Raw genomic sequence first — 23,887 nt, forward strand, 5'->3', positions numbered from 1 at the left:
AATACTGGTAGATGTTTAAAATGTTGTTCTTTTTGGGATATGCATTGTGCAGTTTATGCTTTCTGTTCATGGATTTCCAAGTCCTCACAGTTTTGGAAAATGATATTCTACCTTCAAACACAAAGATTGCTTGCAGAATGAGTACGTTTGAACTGGAATTTTATTTACATGTTTCAAACAATGTGTATGGATTTAGCACTCTTCTTGTAATTAACAATGTCTTATGAGATCTCAGCTTGGATTTCTTCTATTTTTTCAGTTGCTTTTCATTCGTGAGCATAGAATTGAGGCATTGTAACTAAAATTGTGCGGAGTTGGACAAAACATATTGAATTGCATTCTACTCAGTTTCATAGAAATTGAAATCTGATGTCTTAACTTTTTGCTACAGATGGGAACATAGAATTGAGACTTCAGATTTGAATGTGTATATATATACTAAACCAAAAACAATATATGATGAAGTTTGTCTAAATCGAGACAATTTCAAATTTCAGGGCCCCAAATACTTATTTTCAAACATATTTTGTAAAATTGTGATTGAAAACCATGCATTCAATGGTAGTGTGAAAATTGTATGCATAACTCTTTTGGCACTGCCTTCCACTTGCAAGTTTTCTTGGCATGAACACACTATAAAACCAACATCAGTGCACCAAGGCATATAATTCAAGTTGATGCAATTTTGATGGTGAACCTCTAAGTGTACAGTATAGATTTTTTAGGGTTTCAATCCTACCTTTACTTTGAGTGATGGGTCTACAAGTATCAAACAAGGAGAAGAGTATAAAAATTATAACTTCAGGGGTTTTAAGGCCCCATGTAGCATAAGAATTCAAGACATGCTTAAAAATTTCAATACAAGCAAACTTTGTGGCACCATGGTTTACCATTTTTTCAAAGTTCCATTCCTCCAATTCATATCTCATGCTTTAATCACGGACTAGGTAGCACAAAATGTGCTTATTTGCTCGCTTGGAGTTCAAATCTTGGATTTGTATTTGCATTTGTATTAAGTTTATCCATGCTCCAAAAACAACCTCAAGGAACTTTACCAATTTGTCCCTTTAGGCAAACATAACCATGAGTAGTTTGAATAAGTTAGCAGCCATCATAATGTTGTTTTCGGAATTTATAAAACAGAATCAAAAGTTACAAGAATCCAAGAGTTGAAATCTCAATGGAAATATTTTACCATGCTTTGAGGAATTCAGTGACTGCTACCAACCACACCCCAACATCTGAAAGAAAGCCATTTATTGTTTTGAAACTTTGACAGGTACATGAAAAGTTCACAGGATGTTCTTGGTAAACATCTTGCTGCCCAAGCTTTAACACAAGTAATGCGAAAAATTTAGGTTTCCTGCCTGTTCAAACCAGAATAGAGAGATAAAATAAATATTTTGTATTGGGAAAAAATCATGCCATCAAAATATGCACCTCATAAATTTAACATAGGCAAAAGCTACTCCACAAACCAACTTAACTATGAATAAATAAAAACACAATTCTGCAACTCTCGCTGACAAATTGAAATTCCAAAACAATAGGCTTAAAGTTGTATAAATACCGAAGCAGGGATGCGATGGCATTGAGTGAAACAGAGTTCCTATGGCATGTTCAGGCTTCCAACTTTGTGTGTTAGTTATCTGTGCATGAAGCCTTCTCATCATCCCCAGCTGCCAAGAACAAACTGTTGCCTAGTTTGTGTTTGGAGATTCATTCTTTGATCCCAGAAACAATAACTACATCAACACTACCCCATATTACCGAGCAAATTTCCGGCCTTATGGTGAAACCTTCTTCAAGCCTCCCACTGGGAGATTCTCCAATGACGGTTTGATCCCTGATTTTATCGGTTATTCTGCTGTTTTCTTACTTTTCTTTACTGTGCGAGTGATTGCTTAAACCGACTGTTTAAGTCTTTTTGCAGCTGAGTATGCAAAACTGCCACTGTTTTTGCCATATCTTCAACTGGGTGATCATCAACTTTTTATGGGTGGGGCGAATGTTGCATCTGCAGGCGCAGTTGTTCTCGCTGAAACTCATCCAGGATTGGTATGAAGGCTTCTCAATTAAGACTTGCATGTAGTAGAATTTCCTCACCTGTACTAATTATATGTTGATTCTTTTTTTTTTTTTTTGATAAGTTATATTGATCAAATGGAATATGTATGGAAAACTCCGGACATACACCGAGAAAGAGGGAGGGGGGGGGGGAACATGTAACGCCCTGAAAATAAAATAAAATCTTTTTTCTAAATTTTAAATTCAATTAGTAACCTAAACAGCGGAAGGCCAATCATATAAAAATAAATCCACACATAATACAATACCAGAGTGTCAAATCATCCCACAATGTATAAACATCATTGTTCTCTCGAAACTACCCTTACTGATATCAAGGTTTACAAAACATGTCATCCAAAAATAATACTCACTCTCAAAAAGGGCAGTACAACAGCCCCTCTACCTGCGAGTCTGCTCTGCTCGCCTAGCTGGTTCTCTTGAAAAATAATTCAACATTGGGATGAGCCAACGTTCAGTAAGACGAAACATGCTATTACTAGTGTGTGACTACCGAGTTATATTTTTGTATAAATAATCTGATTTAAAAATAATATCGTGGATAACTAAATTTGTAAATGCTAGTATAAACAACATATATTAAAACTATACAAATTTACTTTTCATAATACTGACACTATTTCTGAAAAAATCTACTCATACTTATAATATCTGAGAAAATTTCCCTAGATGGCTGTATGTCATGATTTAACCCCTCATGACAAGGTTGTGTGGCTCGAAGGCGAGACCTATCTTGGCTGGTCGACCAGGGTAAGTCAACTGAACTCCGACAGTCTGATCGGCCCCCTCAATCCATATCTGATGGAGAGTCTGTCCCGACGTGGGCACGATCGACCTTATACCACTTACTATCTGAGTAAAGTGGTTGCACTCTGAATTGAATATCTGTAACTACGGTACCGTGCTCTGCTGAATTTGATCCATCAAGGTCTGATACTATATAGGTAACTGATATCTTTAACATACTGTTTTACCATCATTTCTAAAATAACCATAACCTCATAGAATTTATCTGAAATTCTAAATTAACTGATTGAAAATATGATTTCTATATAACTGAACTGTTATATGTATAACTGAATATTGGGGTGTTATGGTACTGAAACAGATTGTTCTGAAATTACTGGAAATACCTTTTTTTGAGTATACTATATACTGAAAATTTTTTATTCTATAAGCATGTAAATATCATGGTATTTCTGTTCATAAAATGTAAACAAAGTTTTCATAGTTTGTATAAATACGGTATTGTACTCTAATCAACTCAAGCCACACTAATAAATATTATCATAATCAGGCTCTGAAAATCGTATATATATAATTTAAATAATAATTTGATAACAACCTATATTTTGTACTGAAATCATAATGAAGTTTCCGAACATAGCATGTTTCCCTTAACTGACTACTGGAAAGCCCCTATGGTATACTGGTTCAACACCCGCAGGGCTTCCTACTCAACAGCTTGAAAACAACATTCGCTATAACAGAATATAATTATTTTTTTGTCTCCATCATTTCCTACAGCTGCTAGAAGGCAAAAAACTGAATAAAAGGTCTTTCCCTGATTCTGGGGAGAAATTCGACTCGATCCCACCAACGATCCGCCCCAGCAGACTTGAAGAGAACTCCGCCAGGAGCGTCGTGGTGGCCTCAGATCGTCGATCTGGCGAACAACGGGGCCGAAATCAAAGAAAAATGGAGGAGAGACCGTAGAAGAGAGATAGAGAGGAAGAATTTCGTCGAATTTCTGCGATTAAACCAAATTTTGGGCTATTTATACTGCGGCCTTCATCGACAAGCCATGTTATCTCATCGACGAGTTTAATAGGCAATTCGTCGACGAACTCTCCCATTCGTCAACGAAATTCAAAATCGCCTAAAACATTCTCTCGGTATCTTCTCATCGACGAAACATGCCCTCGTCGACGAGACTCTCTTGTACCCTTGTCAACGAATCCCCTGTGTTCGTCAATGAGGCCATTAGAAAATTCCTTGGGTTATCATATCCAAAATGCAATGTCATCGACGAACGCGAAGTGTTCGTCAATGAAGTTTGCTGCCTCCTTTCGTTTCTATTCTCATTTCCCTTTTTCTTGATTATTTAAATAACATTATTCTTCGGGTTGTTACAAAACAAGTCTCCAACACAATTGCTAAGCAATATAATAAAAAAGCTAGCCAAAAGGCCACCTACATCAAGAAAAGAGACCTAAGCTCCTACTCAAAGTAACACAAAAAGCTGGGCATTCCTAAAGGCACAGAGGCCAATCCAATAAGATACATTCAGGAACAAAATGGGAAAAGAATAACTAAACCTCAAGGAGGCCGAGTGCCCTTGTTCCTTTTCTTACTCGTCGTAGGTGTAGTCAAGGCTAGTACAATGTGTCCCTGCACCTTCTTCCCAATTTCGGGTTGGCTACCCTCTCCATGATTCAAGCCACTCCTAGTGCAAACAAGAGGAGCTCTTACATCAAATCCTTTATCAAAATCACTATCCACTACAGAAGCTTTACCTGGCTGAATGCTCTGAACCATAGCTTCCTTAGTGACTTCAGATTCAACAAATATCTCTATAGGAACTCGAACCCGAAAAATAAATAAAAATGAATATAAAAGAGAGAAATAAAAGAAAAAGAAGGAATCGGGCAAGTTAGGGCCAAAACCGGTGACAGTTTTCCAAGCTGGAGGAAAACCGACCTCGGTGTTGGGTCAATTGGATCAATCAACCACAAAATCGGCGACGATTTTGTGGGAACAGGGGAAACCGAAGCCGATTTTCTCCTAACTGCCCACTTATAAATAGAAGTGAGCTCATTTTTTTAAAAAATTCAAAAACTCCTCTTTTGAGCTTTGGTAGGGTTTCGGGATTTCTTCATTAAAAGACTCCTACGGGCCCCTAGTGCTCCAGGATTAGTCTCTCTTCTTCCAGATCGTGGGATCTCGTAGTTTCATCAATTCGAAAAGCTAGGTTTTTTCGGTTTTTCAGTTTGTTTCGGTTTCTGTTTCGAAAATAGGTAAGAAGATTATGTTAATGCATCATTTTTATGATTTTGAACCGATGGAAATGTTTATGGAGTAGTTATATTTATGTTTTCAATTGAGGTTTCTAAACCAACCATTCAAAAGTCCCGTTTTTCAAACTTAGGATATACAATATTCTATTTTTAAGTATAATGAACGGTGGGAAGATTGATTTTGTATTTTTAAACCGTTAATGTTATGTTTTTATGGTTGCTTACGGGCTATGTTTTAAATATGGAAAACTATGTGGCAGGTGTATATTATTTTGAGAGTTATGAAAATACCAGAATGAGTATGTTTGTGATGACCCAAAAATATATATACGATTAAAACACAATAATAATAAAATAATAAAAATGGTCGTGAAGTTAATATTAATACAAAAGTGTTTTTCTGTAGGATCCTTGATTCTATATTTGATGCCTAAGAAAGACCTTGTCTTAGCGAGTGTTTAGAGACCATTGCGACTCAGTTGCTCCCTGGAGGTCGGCCCGGTCAAAATTGAATTTCATAGGATAAATAGAGTAGACATTGTTTATATACGTAAATAAGTACATAAAATAATGTTTTGACAAACATAATTTGTAGAAATATATGATAAAATAATAATAATATAAGTATCCTATGCGGAGCCCACAAGACTGTGTGGGGTCCACATGAGTCCCGAAGCCGTGCGGAGGTTTAGACAAGTCTCGAAACTGTGTAAGGCTCATAAAATCGTATGAGAATTATTAGAGTTACATAGGATCCATTTGGGTCTTGAAGTTGTGTGGGGCCCATAAGATCATGTAGGGGACCACAGAGTTTTCAAAATTTAAATTTAATTCTTGTTCAAAAATAAATAAATACTAAAAATAGTTTAAAAGTAATAATAATGATAATAATGATTAATAAAAATAATAAAATAATTAATTAACTAATTAATTAATTAATTAGGTAAGTGATTAATTAAAAATTTATTTAATAGGAATGGTGGCAAGCACTCCCACATGACCTCCATCCCCATCTCATACTCAACCTATATCTTGCCCATTCTTTAATTTTAAAAAAATTATAATTTCACCGATTTCCCCACACTTTTATAAATTTCATTTCTTCCCCAAAATTTTCCTATAAATAGTAAGCTCTCAACTTTCGTTTTTCACAACAATTTTTCCAAGGAAGAGAATGATTAGTGAATGAAAGAATTTGTGGTGGAGAGAATTTTTGAGTAAGTTCTCACTCACTCACTCTTTCCGATCCCATTTCTTAGAGATAATTTTGTGTTCGTAGCACAAGGTAAAAGAAGAAGATAAGTAAATTCTGATTATGTTAGTTTTTTTTTTATTTAAAATTTATACCCGAGTTTATTTTATAAGTAAATTTCAATTATATTAATTAGTTCCACAAAATTTTCATGAGTTTATTTTATGCATATTTAATTATATCAGTTCTATCTTTAATATACATGCATCTATTTTTGGGTTAACAAATGTTCTAATCCCCTCGGGTAAACTTTCAGCATTTCTTTCTATTCAAAAATAAAATTATATATATTTTTAACACAAAAATTGTGTGGCATGAGTTTATTTTTACGTTGCATTTTTATTTTATTTATGAAAATATGAATAAAGATGATATTTTTACGATATTATTTTAAATTACATAAATTATAATAAGATAATTTTAAAACCCTTTATGGCAACGAAAGTTCGAAGTTACAGATGTTCGGTACCGCAGCTTGAAGTTTATACGGATCAGAGTGCACCCACACTGTTTACAGAGTGGTTATTTATGTTAGTGGATTTCTCTTGAGTGCACACCTGGTTCCGAACCAAGACTTAATAAGGAAAATTTTACTTAATGTTTACGTACATTGGTTTAGTTTAGTCGGCCAGCCAGCTAAGTCCAATCTTCGGACCGCACAACCCAGTCATGGGGGTAAACATGACTTATGACAAACAGGCCTAAGAGTGATTTTTACAATATATATTTATACATATTTAATTACGTGTAAAAAGTTACTGATGATTTGAAGGAAAAATGTAAGTTTACATGAAAATGATCATTCTAGTGCTTAAATGACGATATAAAAAAAACGTATAAGAAAAAGTATATGTATGTTTATCATTAAATATTTATACAGTTTTAAAGTTAAAAGTTTAATTTAACAGTTATAGTATATGATTATAAAATTCTACTGTTATAGTTGATGGTAAAAGTTTTATACAGAAAATTTTAAATTTATATTTATTCTAGAAGCAGTTTAAAGTTATAATATTAAATATTGTTTTACGAAATTTTTAACAAGCTCATTTTGGCCACACACTAATAATAATCTTATTTACTTACTGAGCGTCGTCTCACTCTAATCATGTTTTACATTTCAGATGACTCTGAAGGATATATTGGAAATCAGACATAGCAAGTATGCGGGTGGGATAAAAAAAATAAGGACTGACTAGAAATATTAGTATGATGTCAGATATTTATGCTTGTGTACTTTTTTTTTTTTTGAAATAAATGATTGTAATATGGATAAATTAGCCATTTGGTTTAATAATAATTGAGTTTATTTGCTTCCGCTGTAAATCAATAGTAAAAAGTTAATATTCCAAGCTCTTCGGGGTTGGGGTGTTACAATGTTTGTGTAATACTGAACTGTTTGTGAAATATGCTGGAACTGTTTGAGAAATGCAGGGACTTATTGAGAGGGCTGAGGCCCGAGGTTGTATTAAACGACGCGAAGCCAGGGTTTATAAAATGACCGAATTTTATTCAGTGGCTGATAGCCGAGTTGTAACAGAGGGTCGAGGCTCGAGGTTGTATTGAATGAAGCAAGGCTGGGTTTTATAAAATGACATGTTTTATGTGAAATGAGTTTTTAAGTATAGTTTAAATTACTTAAATTGCGTGATATGCTCTAGGAACCCTGAGGACCTAGTTGTTATGAGCATGATAACGTAGCTAAAGAGAGTTTCACCATTTAACCGTGTGGTGTTAGGTGGTCCTAGCCGATTGACCCAAATAGAGGTGTTACCTTCCTTGGAAGTACGTACAGGAAGTGGTAAGACAATCGGACCTGCAAGCGAGTTGCAGAAGCTTGCAGACGTAGTTAGTAGGGAGTGACTTGGTCTGGGTTGATACCCCAGGTTTTAGTGCAGCCTTCGGGCAGCACAACCCTGACCACGAGGGGTTATACATGACATATAGTTCCAGGGGGAGTCTTTTATGCAAATTAGTATATTTATGTAAATGATGTAATTGTTTTCAGTACTGTTTTATACTATGAGAAATGAGGAGTATACATACTATTTTCAGTAAAAGTGAGAGATGTATGATTTTGTATACACTGAAACGCATGCTGACCACACATTGTCATTAACTTAATCTTCCTTACCGAGAGGTGTCTCACCTCGTATACAACATATCTTTTTAAGGAATCACAGAGATCGAGTTTAGCAGAACCAGGGGGTGGAGACTAGTATAGTTTCTTTTTGTGAGTGTCTGCAAGAACTCCGATGTGAGATGTTTTTGTTGTACACCTCTGGGCTTGTATTATGGTCATATGGACTGAGTTAGTTGACTTTCTAGTTTGAGATGTAATATGAGAATGGAAAGACCTGGAAGTATATTGATATTTAGACTCTAGTAATAGATTGTGGAGAATGTTTCATTTATTTCGCTGCATATTTTATATTATGAGATGGTATCAGGTACACAAATGTCACTAAAGTAGCACCCCGAGCCTGCGAGGGGTTCGAGGCATTACAATCTCTCCCTGTGCAACACTCGTATTATTTTGAATAGCTCTCTCTACCATAAATAAATCTTCCTGCCCATGTAATTCTTTACGCTGGATAGTTATGACATTCCAGGAAGGAAAGTCAACAGGAATGACACCTACTTATTCTTCATTCATCTTTCTCCGAACATGTTCATTAGCAGTACAATTTTCTTCAACATGGCCCAAACTCGAGCAAATTTTGCAGAAATTGGGCATATGCTCATAAATAACCTCCTGTGAAATTACCTGTTCATTAGGAAGCATGATCTTGACGGAGCCTTTAATCTCTTTGGCAACATCTATCTCAACCAAAACTCTAGCATAATATAATCTCTCCATATTAGTGCTGAGTTTATCGGCGCACACGGGCCTTCCCAACTCCGAACAAATCTTACCCAAAGCATATGGAGACCAAAATTCAAGGGGCAGATCTTTAAGCTTAACCCAAATTGGACAAACACTAAAACTCTCTTTCTCAAATTGGAAAAAATTTGGAATCCTTTTGAGCATAAGAAGTTGTCCATATGTATGATAAGGGCCACCTTGTAGCACATTGATCAATTCCTCCTCTTTTCCCAGTTTGAAAACAATCCAACCACTCTCATGGTGAAATATTTCAACCTTAACCTTCCATTTTCCAACAATATAATCAAGGGCTGCTTCACCTGGGAACTTACCCACGAAGCGATCAACCAAGTAGTTCTTCCATAGTTCAGCAACATGTGCTAAATCTCAGCTTCAAAATGAGCTTTTGAACCACTTGAAACAAAACTAGGGATAGCTTCACAGTGTTTTTGGTGCCTATTTTTAGCAAATAAATTAGCCCAAGGCACATTCTTATCCCATTTCATAAAGAACTTCTTTTGCTACTTTGTGGGATTATGTTGAACACCTTGAGTGCAGGTAGTGTTATCATCTTTGTTTGCAGTCCTTTGCACTACTTAACAATCGGAGTAACGCCCAGAATCTTTTACTGCCCATCGTTGCCTACCTTTTCCATGAATGTCCCATTAAGACATTTAATCGAGCACCTTGAGTGCAATCTCCAGCATCAACACTCATATTTGCCCTTTGATCCCCATTTATCTCATGCATGTCCATTGAGATATATAATCGAGTACCTTGTATGCAAGCTTCATCATTAATTGAGTTAACAACAATTCGTGTACTGTTACCCACCAATCTAGCAAACTCATCACAATCAGAATCATCCTCCACCTCGATCATGTCTTTTGTAACCAACGATTTTGACACGAGACATTCATCACAATCCAAGTCACAATCACCTTCTGAAGACTTTCCATCCAACTGTTCTTCATTATTTCCACCTTGAATCCCTTGAAGCACCATCTTATACAACCTCTCAAACTCAGCCATAATCTCAAAATGCTTCTTTTTAACCCAATCATTCTGGATACCACCTTTAATTTCAATGAATTTTAGGGCATCTTTAATCTCCTCCATCTCAGAATCCAGATTTGATTTCCCTGTGTGTTGTTCACAATCACCCTCTGATTCCAGTTTTTTTACCGAATTCTGACAAGCCCCTATTGCGATGACCTGCTTAATTTCCATATATTTTTTTTTCCCATGTTACAAAATCACAACCCTCAACTCAGCAGATCATAATCCACCTAGACCTGTGGGTACCGGAGATACAACAGAACACATAACGGAAGCCTAAGCAGCAGGAAACATACAATCACAATATTATAAATACAAAACATCCATCACATTACCATAAATACCAGAGTCACTATATCCACTGTATTTCAATATATACATCCCAAAAATAAGATCTAAGGACATTTCCCACAAAATCCAACTGTCCCTACTAAAACTTATCATTCAAAGAGGGCAGACAAACATCACTAGATCAGCGGGGCTTTTCCCGCTCTCCTATCTAGGGCTCTTGAAAAGTTTATAAAATTTTGGGGTGAGACACCTCTTAGTAAGTTAAATAAACTAATACCAGTGTGTGGCAACATGAGTATTCCATGTTATACATATACCATACAGAACATATTTAGTAACCGTTTTTTGAAATCTAAGAAAACATATATATCTTCAAAACATATCAGAACATATTGCATTTTCATAAACACATTTCATCTCATATAATAATAATACAAAAACATTCCCGTTAGGTTAGCTGGATATTGTCATGTATTACCCCTACATGACTGGGTTGTGTGGCCCGAAGGCGGGACCTAACAATGGTTGGCCGACCACTGCCAAGTCAAAAGTACAGTCTGTAAGTCTAATGGGTCTACTAGACCTAGTCCGTATACTAGGGGCGCTCACACACTTCTTAAAAACCACATCGACCATCCAATTTCACACCACTCCATACAGCGGCGTTAACACATATATCATGATCATGATGACCATGGACACATAGCAACAGTACCGTGCAAGTGCTAGCCTAGACCAAGCCAACCAGGTTCTGATATCATATAACATATACTTAAACTGTGATACATGGATATTTCATATCATTAATTATCAGATCAATCATATCATTTTACATATATACGTATATCATGAAAAATCATCGGCTCGTACGCCAGTATTTCACTTTTTACCATAGCTCGACCCGTACGCTAGCAAATCATAGCACAGCCCGTACGCTGACAAATCATTTTCATAGCTCAGCCTGTACGCCGACAAACATATCCATAGCTCAGCTCGTACGCTGGCAAATCATTTCCATAGTTCAGCCCGTACGCCGGCAAATCATACACATAGCTTGGCCCGTATGCCGACAAATCATACACATAGCTCGGCTCGTACCTCGGCAAATATATCAAAATCTCAGCTCATACGCCGATTTTCCATTATAAAAATCCGTATCATTAACACATTCTCAAAAAATAGTATTTCATAACATTTTCTACTCATGCCACACTAACAGGTTTTTAGCATATTTTACATACCATCATTTTCAACAGTATTTTCCCAAATATGAATCATATATAAATATATTTATTTTCCTGAAATCAAATGTTATAACAATATACATATTTTTCATAAAATACTAGCTTAATTTATCCCCTTACTTGATTCTTGAAAGCCCTTAAGAAAATCTGTCCCGCACCCGTGAGGTTCTCAACTCAACACCTTGGAAACAACATTCCCTAGAACTAAAGTTCAGTATTTCTATGCGTATAACATTTCCTACAACTGTCAAATAATCAAATATTGAGTAGAAAGTCTTATCTTGGATTTGGGATGGTTTCCAACTCAGCCCCATTGACGATCTGCTCCGGCAGACTTGCAGAGAACTTTCCCAATAGCGTCGTGGTGGCTTCAAATAGTCGAACCAGTGGAAATCCGGTCCAAAATCTTAGTGAGAAGGAGGAGAAACCGTATTAGGAGAGAGAGAGAGAGAGATTTTGTGTTGGAAAATGAAGTGCAAATCACGTTTAACCCTATTTATACTGCGGGATTCGTCGACGAGCCACGTCACCTCGTTGACGAGTCCTGTAGAAAGTTCGTCGATGAACTTTAACCCTTGTCGATGAATTCCAGGCTTCCAAAAATCATCTCTCGGTATCTTCTCGTCGACGAGTCCCTTGTATTCGTCGACGAGGAGCTGAAAAATTCCTCGGGATTATCCTTTCCAAAATGCAACTTCATCGATTGCCTCTTTCTGTTCCGGTTTCCATTTCCCTTTCTTTTTATTATTTAAATACCATTATTCTTCTGGTCGTTACATTCTCTCCTCCTTATAAAATTTTGTCCTCGAAATTTACTTTTCACGTAACTCGTCATCCCTTAACAAGAAAATGGTCTACTTATTTTATTACTTACCCTCACTTATGGTGGAGGAATACCGTGGTTACATTCTGAGTCTTGGGAGATTACATATAAAAAAAAACAAATTCTCCCAAAACTAAAATGCTATACTAATTAAACCATTACATGTACTTGCAAAAGAAATATTATCTAACTACTTACATTTTACCTAATTAAACTTCTTGGAATAAATGCGGATACCTCTGCCTCATCTGCTCTTTGGATTCCCAAGAAGCCTCTTCAATTGCATGATTCTTCCACAAAACTTTTACTTGAGGAATCTTTTTGTTACGTGACTCCTGTACTTTCCTATCCAGAATCTGTATTGGTACCTCTTCAAACACCAGTGAATCACTAAACTCTAATTCATCATAACTGATGATATGAGGAGGATCTGGGACGTATTTCCTCAACATAGTAACATGGAATACGTCGTGGATCTTGGATAACACAAGTGGTAAAGCTAGCCTATAGGCTACTGACCCCACTTTATCTAGAATCTCAAATGGACCGATAAACTTAGGACTAAGTTTACCCTTCTTCCCAAATCACATAACTCATCGAAACTATCTTCAAAAACACATGATTACCCACATCAAATTCCAGATTCCTGCAGCGATTATCAGCATAACTTTTCTGTCGGTTCTGAGCTACCCTAATCCTGTCTCTGATAAGCCGAACCTTATCACGCGCTTGCTGCATAAGCTCTGGCCTCACTACTTGCCGCTCACTCATTTCATCCCAAAATAAAGAAGAATGACATCTCCTACCATATAAAGCCTCAAATGGTGTCATGTCAATGCTGGTTTGATAATTGTTATTATACGCAAATTCTACTAGTGGCATGAACTGAGTCCAACTACCCCCAAAATCCAATACGCACGCACGGAGCATATCCTCTAATGTCTGTATCATCCTCTCAGTCTGCCCATCTGACTAAGGATGAAATGCCGTGCTAAATGACAATTGAGACCCTAGTGCTTCCTGCAGACTCTTCCAAAAACATGACATAAAACGCAGGTCTCGTTCTGACACAATTGATACTGGCACCCCATGAGAATGGACTATCTCCTGAATGTAGATCTTCGCTAAATGGTTGAGGGAGTAGCTGATCTTGATACGTATAAAGTGGACGGTCTTAGTCAAACGATCAACAATCACCCAGATGACATTCTGCCTATATAATGTCGTCGGCAGTCCTGACACGAAGTCCATAGATATATGATCCCACTTCCACTTTGGGATAAATAATGGCTGCAATTGCCCTGCCGGCCTCTGGTGCTTAGCCTTTACCTGCTAGCACGTTAGACACTGTGTTACATACTCGACAATCTCTCTCTTCATACCACTCCACCCGTACGACTCTCACAGATCCCTGTACATCTTCGTATTGCGGAGATGAACTCTATACAAAGATCTGTGAGCCTCCTCTAAAATAGTCTTCCCGATCTCAGTATCGGCAGGAACGCATAATATGGAACGGAACCACAAAACTCCGTCATCAGTAATACTGAATTCCTCCCCCTGACCACTCTGTACTCTGTCTATTACCTTTGCTAATTCTGGGTCTTCCTTCTGGACGGCTTTAATTCTCTTCTACAGAATAGGCTGCACCACTAAACTGGCAATGTGAGGTTGAGAACCACTCTTAACTAATTCAATGTTGAATCTCTCCAGATCCATTATAATCGGATACTGGATCTCCATAGTCACCAACGTTGATTCCCTGTACTTCCTGCTCAACGCATCAGCTACCACGTTTGCTTTCCCCGGGTGATAACTGATGGTACAATCAAAATCCTTAATTAACTCTAACCACTTTCTTTGCCTCATATTCAGTTCCTTCTGCATGAAGAAATACTTTAAGCTCTTGTGGTAAGAGAAAATCTCGTACTGATCGCCGTACAGGTAATGCCTCCAAATTTTCAATGCGTGTACCACTGCAGCCAATTCAAGATCATGTGTAGGGTAGTTCTTTTCATATTCTTTCAACTGCCTGGACGCATACGCCACTACCCTGCCATGCTGCATCAATACACAGTCAAGTCCCTTTAAGGATGCATCACTGTAAATGACATACCCCTCACCCCCTGATGGGATAACCAATATTGGTGCTGTGACTAATCTTTGCTTTAGTTCTTGAAAACTCTGCTCACAGTTGTCGTCGCACTCAAATCTGACATTCTTCCTCGTCAATCGTGTCAAAGGTCTTGACAAAATTGAGAATCCCTCAATGAAATGATGGTAATAGCCAACTAGCCCCAAGAAACTCCTGATCTCCTGAACATTTCTCGGTCTAGCCCAATTCACTACCGCCTCAATCTTGTTAGGATCCACAGAAATACCGTCTCCAGATACAACATGCCCCAAAAACCTGCCTCAAGTGTGTCTCATACTTCTCATAGCTCCTCGAATAGACCAGTACATGATCAATAAAAACAACAACAAACTGGTCTAAGTATTGGTGGAAGACTCTGTTCATCAAGTCCATAAATATCGCAGGAGCATTCGTCAAACCAAATGGCATAATAAGAAACTTGTAATGCCCGTACCTGGTCCTGAAGGCCGTCTTCGAGACGTCTTCTACTTTCACTTTTACTTGATGGTAGCCGGATTGAGGTCAATCTTCAAATTCACCCGTATACCCTGGAGCTGGTCAAACAAATCGTCGATACGAGGTAGAGGATACTTGTTCTTGATTATCACTTTATTAATCTCCCTATAGTCTATACACATCCTCATAGTCCCGTCTTTCTTCTTCACAAATAAAACTGGAGCTCCCCACGGAGATACACTGGGTCGTATGAAGCCCTTATCAAGCAGATCTTGCAACTGATTCTTCAATTCTACCAATACTGCTGGAGCCATCTGATAAGGTACTTTAGAAATCGACGTTGTACCGGAAGGTAGATCAATAGGAAAATCTACCTCACCATCGAGTGGCAAGCCTGGTAACTCGTCTAGGAAAACATCTGTAAACTCCTTTACTACAGGCGTGCTAGCAAGTTTCAATTCATTCTCTAACATCTCCTTCACAACAGCCACAAACCCCTGACAACCACTCAGCAATAGTCTTCTGACCTGAATAGCTTAAACTAACTGAGGCGGGGATTGCACTCGAGACCGTACGAAATTGAATTTTGCTTCCCCCGAAGATCTGAATATCACTTCTCGTGCTCGGCAATCTATGCTGGTAAAATTAGCTGCTAGCCAATCCATGCCAAATATAACTTCAAACTCATGCATGTCTAGCACTATCAGATTAGCAAACAAAGTCTTTCCTTGAATATCAATTGGACAACCTCGAAGCATCCTACTACACCTCACTACTGACCCAGTCGGTGTAGATATCAACAACTCAACATTTAATGATTGTGTTTCAGCCCCACATAATTTAACACACCCCAAAGACACGAACGAGTGTGTAGCTCCTCAATCAAACAATGCAATAACTTTAAAAGAAAGCATAATAACCATACCTGTCACCATGTCACCTGTCATTTCAGCCTCACCCAGCGTCAGAGTAAACACCGTGGCTGGAGCCGTATTCCTCTGTTGGCCCCTACGTGGTGCTTGATAACCTCCCCGGTATGGTCTGGGAGTTGGAATTGCATCTGGTGGGGTAGGGCAGTCTCATACCATGTGCCCCGATCTACCGCAACGATAGCACACCACACCATCAGCTCGACACTCTTCCTAGTGCCTTCTACCACAAGTTTGACAGACTGGAGGACCCTGCCCTATCTGCATCTCGCGTCCTCCCGTCTCCAGCCTCCTCCCTCTGTCATGATTTCCTCTCCTCCACTGACCCGGTCTATGACCCTTCTGGTAGCCCGTAGATGCTGATCTCTTCCTTTGTCCCTGCTCCTCTGCATCGAGATGCTCACCAATCTCTACCAAGGCTGCCCTGTCGACTAACTTAGCAAAGTCCTGGATTCGTAGCACCACCACCTGCTTGAATATACTCCGCCTTAAGCCTCTCTTAAACTGCCTCACCTTCTTCACTTCATCAGGAACAATGTACGGGGCGAACGAGAGAGCTCGATGAAACGCGCCGCATACTGCTGGATGGATAGCTGTCCCTGCTTCAAATTCAGGAACTCTTCTACTTTAACCTCCCTAACAATAGCTAGAAAATATCTATCGAAGAACAATTCTTTAAACCGGTCCCATGTCATGGCTATCAGAGTCACCCTCTACTGCTCCAATAGTCTTACAGCAGTCCACCACCTCTCGGCCTCTCCTGTCAGTTTATAAGTGGCAAAGAGAACCCTCTGTTTCTTAGTACACTGCAACACAATCAAGACTTTCTTTATCTTCTGCATCCAGTTCTCAGCGGCTGCAGGATCAATTCCACCTGAGAACGCTGGAGGATTCATCTTCGTAAACTTTTCTATAGTGCACCCATGGCCTACAGATGGACCACTCTGCTCCCTCGAGCTCCTAGCGATCTCAGCCATAACCTGCTGAGCCACGCTATGTAATACCGCGTCAGAGTCGGTCCCAGCTGCACCTGATGGTCCTGCTCCATCACTGCCACTCGCATGGGCACTACTTCATCCTACATCCATCTTGGAAACAACAATCACAACTTAGAAATTCTATCCTTATAATTTACCCACCTATCCTCACCACTTATCTCAACATTTCTAACTCATTTCTAATCCCAAGTCCTACATTCTAGGAACATAACCCGACAATAGCTTGCTATAGTTTCCTTGAAATCGTCACCCTAGGAAAAACACAAAAACTACCACGGAAGTCCTGCCTCCAGACTATAGAACAACCTTAAATCATTTCCTAAAATCTGGAATTGTTTCCGCTGCATTCTAAAGTCCACAGAACCTAGCAACCTAGGCTCTGATATCAAACTGTAACAACCTGCTTAATTTCCATATTTTTTTTTCCATATTACAAAATTACAACTCTCAACTCAGCAGATCATAATCCACCTGGACCCGTGGGTACAAGGGATACAACAGAACACATAACGGAAGCCTAAGTAGCAGGAAATATACAATCACAATATTATAAATACGAAAGCATCCATCATATTACCATAAATACCAGAGTCACTATATCCACTGTATTTCAGTATATACATCCCAAAAACAAGATTTAGGGACATTTCCCACAAAATCCAACTGTCCCTACTAAAACTTACCCTTCAAAGAGGGTAGACAAATAGCATTAGATCAGCGAAGCTTTTCCCGCTCTCCTATTTGGGGCTCCTGAAAAGTTTATAAAATTTTGGGGTGAGACACCTCTTAGTAAGGGAAATAAACTAATACCAGTGTGTGGCAACATGAGTATTCCATGCTATACATATACCATACAGAACATATTTAGTAACTGTTTTGTCAAATCTAGGAAAACATATATATCATCAAAACATAGCAGAACATACTGCATTTTTATAAACACATTTCATCTCATATAATAATAATACAAAAACATTCTTGGTAGGTTAGCTGGCTGTTGTCATGTATTACTCCCATATGACTAGGTTGTGTCGAAGGCGGGACCTGACAATAGTTGGCCGACCACTGCCAAGTCAAAAGTATAGTCTGTAAGTCTAATAGGTCTGTCAGACCTGGTCCGTACACCAAGGGCGCTCACACACTTCTTAAAAACCACATCGACCATCAAATCTCACACCACTTTGTATAGCGGCGTTAACACAGATATCATTATCATGATGACCATGGACACATAGCAACGATACCGTGCAAGTGCTAACCTAGACCAAGTCAATCAGGTTCTGATATCATATAACATATACTGAAACTGTGATATATAGATATCGCATATCATTAATTATCAGATCAATCATATCATTTTACATATATACGTATATCATGAAAAATCATCGGCCCGTACGCTAGTATTTCACATTTTACCATAGTTTGGCCCGTATGCCGGCAAATCATAGCACAGCCCGTACACTGGCAAATCATTTCCATAGCTCGCCCCGTACGTCGGAAAATCATACACATAGTTCAGCTCGTATACCGGCAAATCATACACATAACTCGGCCCGTACGCCGGCAAATATATCAAAATCTCGGCACATATGCCGGTTTTTCATTATAAAAATCTATATCATTAACATATTTCCAGAAAATAGTATTTTATAACATTGTCTACTCATGTCACACTAACAGGTTTTTCGCATATTCAACATACCATCATTTTCAATAATATTTTCCCAAATATAAATCATATAAAAATATATTTATTTTCCTAAAATCAAATGCTATAACAATATACATATTTTTCATAAAATACGAACTTAACTTATCCCCTTACTTGATTCTTGAAAGCCCTTAAGAAAATCTGTCCCGCACTCGTAGAATTCCCAACTCAACACCCTCGAAATAACATTCCCCAGAACTAAAGTTTAGTATTTCTATGCGTGTAACATTTCCTACAACTGTCAAATAACCAAATACTGAGTAGAAAGTCTTACCCTGGATTTGGGATGGTTTCCAACTCAGCCCCACCGACGATCCGCTCCGACAGACTTGCAGAGAACTTTTCCAGGAGCGTCGTGGTGGCTTCAAATCATCGAACCGGCGGAAATCCAGCCCAAAATCTTAGTGAGAAGGAGGAGAAACCGTATGAGGAGAGAGAGAGAGAGAGAGAGATTCTGCGCAAGAAAATGAAGTGAAAATCACGTTTAACTCTATTTATACTACAGGATTCGTCGACGAGTCACGTCACCTCGTCGATGAGTCCTGTAGAAAGTTCGTCGACGAACTTTAACCCTCATTGACGAATTTTAGGTTTTCAAAAATCCTCTCTCGGTATCTTCTCGTTAACGAATCCTATCCTCGTCAACGAACTCTTGTTATACCCTCGTCGACGAGTTCTCTGTATTCGTCAACGAGGAGCTGAAAAATTCATCAGGATTATCCTTTCCAAAATGCAACATCATTGATGTCGTCGAAATCAACATCGTCGACGAAAATGCAACATCATTGATGTCGTTGAAATCAACATCGTCGACGAAAATGCAACATCATTGATGTCGTTGAAATCAACATCGTCGACGAACGCTAAACGTTTCGCAATCACCATCAGATTCCTCATTCGTGTTGTCATATCGAAATCGATTTTAGAATTCGATTATGCAACAGATTGTTCACAAACATCCTCATCCGTCCCTGTTTTGCTACTGTAAACCGTAGCTTTCCCCCTCTGTAATCCTTGAAAGACATGAACAGTCGTACCACTCTGGGTTTGTTGTAGATCTTGACCAGAAGGGCTTCGATGGGGGGTTCCTCTTCACCCAGGCCGAATGATAGCCCCCCTCTTCCTGTTCATTATATGCTTCATCAGATTTTCGCGCTACCTCCGATCGAATCTGCTGCACACTCTTCCTCACCCAAAACCCACGATTTCCACCGTGGTCTCCTATAAAATCCAGATTAGATTCCCGTTCACTCTTGATAAGCAAAGATTTCATCTTAGTAGTAGAGGTTACAAACTCAAAATCAAGATCAATCTCAAGAATCGAGCATTTCCCAACCCATCCCAAGCGTCCCTCCTAAAGAGGGGAAGAGAGTTTCTCTCTCTAACTTGAGATTAAATATATGTTGATTCTGCTTCTATAGAATTTGAAGTCATTTGCAGTTCTAAGCTACCTTACACTTTCATGCAATGTATGCAGATCAAGCTCTTCAAATCACTGAACCTTTTCTGTTTATTGCTTGGATGGATTCTTTTATTTTATTTTATTTTTTTTCTACAGGTGATAAATCTTAAAACACAGCTGAGCTATTTTAAGTATTTAGCCGAGGTTTTGCGGAAGGAGGTGGGCAGTGCAGAAACCAAAATCATGCTGTCCAGAGCTGTTTTCTTTATTAGCATTCGAAGCTATGACTTTTTCAGCCCTTTCTCAACAGACTGTACCATGCTTCAGTCCTACTCTCATGGAGAATACGTGTAGATAGTGATTGGGAACTTGACATCCGTGATCACAGTTATAACCACAAACCCAATTTCTGAAACCCTTTACCAAAATCATGCTGTCCAGAGCTGTTTTCTTTATTAGCATTCGAAGCAACGACTTCTTCAGCCCTTTCTCAACAGACTGTACCACGCTTCAGTCCTACTCTCATGGAGAATACGTGTAGATAGTGAATACTTGACATCCGTGATCGCAGTTATAACCACAAACCCAATTTGTGAAACCCTTTCTCTTTTTATTTTTTTATTTTTTTGGAGTACGCACTGGGTATCCACGTGTCCATTTTACGGTCCACGTGACTAATCCTGCGCCCCTTGAAGTTGACCCTACAATTTCAAAGAGAGGGTAAATTCAGGAGTCTAGGGGCGGAAACGAGCCCGAAAGGGTTTGAACACCTGATCTCGTGAAAGGCACTCCCGCAGCCCGCACTACCACCTGAACCACACCCTGGGGGTAAACCCTTTCTCTTGATGATATTGAATCTTGCATGGTGGCTCCATTATTGATAGAGTAAATAGATCTGTCATTTTTTGAAATCTCTCTTCTTTTTTTAGTTTTATCATTTTTGGGGGTGTTTCTTTGTTGTCGTCATTCATGTATTGTTCTGCCAGGAAATATATGAGGGAGGAGGAAGAAAACTTGGGTTTCTTGGGATAGTGTTAGGACCGGAGGGCATGGGTGGGCTTGATACACATGGTGAACAACTTGACCATGTATATAAGCACCCATCATCCATTCAAATTGTGAGTTTTAACTGCTCTCTCTTGAACGGAAATCATCCTCCCTTCTAGAAGTAAGTCCAATTCTCCAACAGTTGCTCAAGTGGGCCTTACCACTGGCGCCTTACGTGCATCAGATTGCACTCCGAACCAATCCTACCTCTCACGTCTTGACTCTATTCGAATCTATCCGCAACCTAGGTGATTCTTATTGGCCTCAGTCACACACTTGGTCCTCCAACTGTTAGTACGTCAGAAGAATTAGTTTCACGTTACGATCCGTTGGCTCTGATACCACTTACTTGGACCGGAGGAACACATGGACGGGCTTGATACACATAGATGAATACCAACTTGATCCAAAAGCCTAAGCATGTTGGGTCTTGGGTCCAACCATGTATATAAGCACCCATCATGTACTCAAATTTTTCAATGTGGGACAAACTCACAAGTGAAATTCTCAATAGATAGCACCTTTGGGATATTTAACAAGCATGAGGGTACTCCAACTGGAAACATTGGTGAACGCAACGAAGAACCCACAGAGCTTGCACAACTACACAAATGAGCTCTTCTTGAGGTCTTCAAAATATAGTATGCTAATTGTAACCCTTCAAACTACCTATGTTTCATTCACATGTGAACTTATGCTAAGTAAGGATCCTAGAAACGTAAAACTTCACTAGAATCTTAAAATTCCAGTAATGGAAGTTCTTAGCGATCATGTTCTTAAATGTGAAGGTTTCAAGGAAGGGAAGACGGCCTGCTGCAGCACGGGTCCATTCAGGGGAGTACTCAGCTGTGGAGGAAAGAAAGGAGAAGAGTATGAGTCATGTGGGAATGCTAGTGAGCATGTGTTCTTTGATTCTGATCATCCCAATTCGCTGAGCTAATGTGGAGTGGCACTGCCAATCTCACAGCTCCTTACAATCTCCAAGCACTCTTTGAAGATTCCAATAATCATTTATGTTGCAACCTTGAGCATTTCCAGGAGACTTCATATGCTATCTGAACAAAAGGGTCCAATACTACGCCTTTACCAAGTTAAAAGTCCTTTTTGTCTGTATAAAATTCTTGTTGTAGATGAAGTGTCCTACTACATAGTTTTAATTGCAAGATGAAATTGGTGTTCTTGGAAGCTTAAATTCCATCTTCAAATACTAAAGCTCCATTTGGACTTCGGAAAATATTATTGAAAGGAAAAAAAAATATTAAGAAATCCACATTTTCATGTTTGGTTACCAAGAAAAGTGAGAAAGAAAATAAAAAATATATGAAGTTTATCAATAAAATTTTGATTTTACGCATAATTAATATTTAGTTTTTCTTAATTTTTTAGTCATATTAAAATAAATTTTTATTTTTAATAGTATTTAATAGAGAAGGAAAATATAACGGAAAATGAGCTTCTTTCTCATTTTTCTTTCCTTTTATTTTCTCAAATAAAATTTTGATCCAAATGGGTTCTGACAATTAATCAAACATGTAGCAACTTCTAATTTCTCATCCAAAAAAATAAATTAACTATCTTATTCACTAATATATTATATAAACTATTCTTTTAGAAGAAGTTATTATTTTTGTTTAGTTGGATGCCTACACTAGACATGAGCTACATAAGAGGAAAAAGTCCATCTTCCATCCCGTATTCTTGCACACCTCTCTTGGGGACCTTTAATAGAGAATTCTGAAACGTTAACTATCGAGATGTACTAATATATTATAGATTTTATTCTCTTAGGGCTCGTTTGGACCTTGAAAAACATTGAGGAAAGGAAAGGAAAATATGAAAGATTCTTCTTTTTCATGTTTGGTTATCAAGTAAAGTAAGAAAAAAATAAAATATATATTGAATCAAATAACAAAAATTTGATTTTACACATTATTAATATTTAATTTTTAATCATATTAGAATAAGTTTTTATTTTTAATAGCATTTGATATAAAGAGAAAATGTAATGAAAAATAAATTTCTTCTTATTTTTCTTTTCTCAAACAAAACCTTTAATCCAAACACCACATTAGGTTCCAATTGAAAAAAAAAAAAATTTGAAAGAATTCACCATCTTATGTTTGGTTATGAAGAAAAAATGAATATATATATATATATATAATTAATAATTTATATTTTATTTTTACACATTAGTAGGACTTGATTTTTTCTTAATTTTTAATTATATTAGAGTAAATTTATATTTTTAGTACTACTTAATACTTTATCTCTAATATTCCTCCAATCATTACTAAAATTACATTTCATATATTCTGTTTTATTTCTACTTATCTTAAAGCCTCTAGATTCCAAAGTTTCTCTCCATAATTTTAACTCAGCCTCTACTCCATCTCTAGTTTCGTCAATTAATATAATATCATCTGCAAACAACATACACCAAGAGAAAATATAATAGAAAAAACAAATTTTTTTCTTATTTTCTTTTTCATTTTCTTATTTTCTTTTTCATTTTTCTTTTCAAACAAAATATTTAATGCAAACAGGACTTTTTTTTTTATGATCAAACA

At 37.8% G+C, this 23,887-nt stretch overlaps 1 protein-coding gene and 1 pseudogene across 1 annotated transcript; one reads left to right on the forward strand and one right to left on the reverse strand.

Annotated features, from left to right (window-relative positions):
* Positions 1-863: 863 nt before the first annotated feature.
* On the reverse strand, positions 864-1,763 carry LOC131157798 (uncharacterized). Its single transcript, XM_058112189.1, has 3 exons — positions 1,571-1,763; positions 1,196-1,367; positions 864-1,065 (listed from the first exon to the last, which is right to left on the reverse strand). The coding sequence occupies exons 1-3, from the start codon at positions 1,671-1,673 to the stop codon at positions 933-935; spliced, it is 408 nt and encodes a 135-aa protein (XP_057968172.1). The 5' UTR covers positions 1,674-1,763; the 3' UTR covers positions 864-932.
* Positions 1,702-22,379, forward strand: LOC131157814 (GDSL esterase/lipase 1-like; annotated as a pseudogene).
* The last annotated feature ends 1,508 nt before the right edge of the window (positions 22,380-23,887 follow it).

This window comes from Malania oleifera, chromosome 6 (genome assembly GCF_029873635.1).
Source record: "Malania oleifera isolate guangnan ecotype guangnan chromosome 6, ASM2987363v1, whole genome shotgun sequence".
Classification (NCBI taxonomy): Eukaryota; Viridiplantae; Streptophyta; class Magnoliopsida; order Santalales; family Ximeniaceae; genus Malania; species Malania oleifera.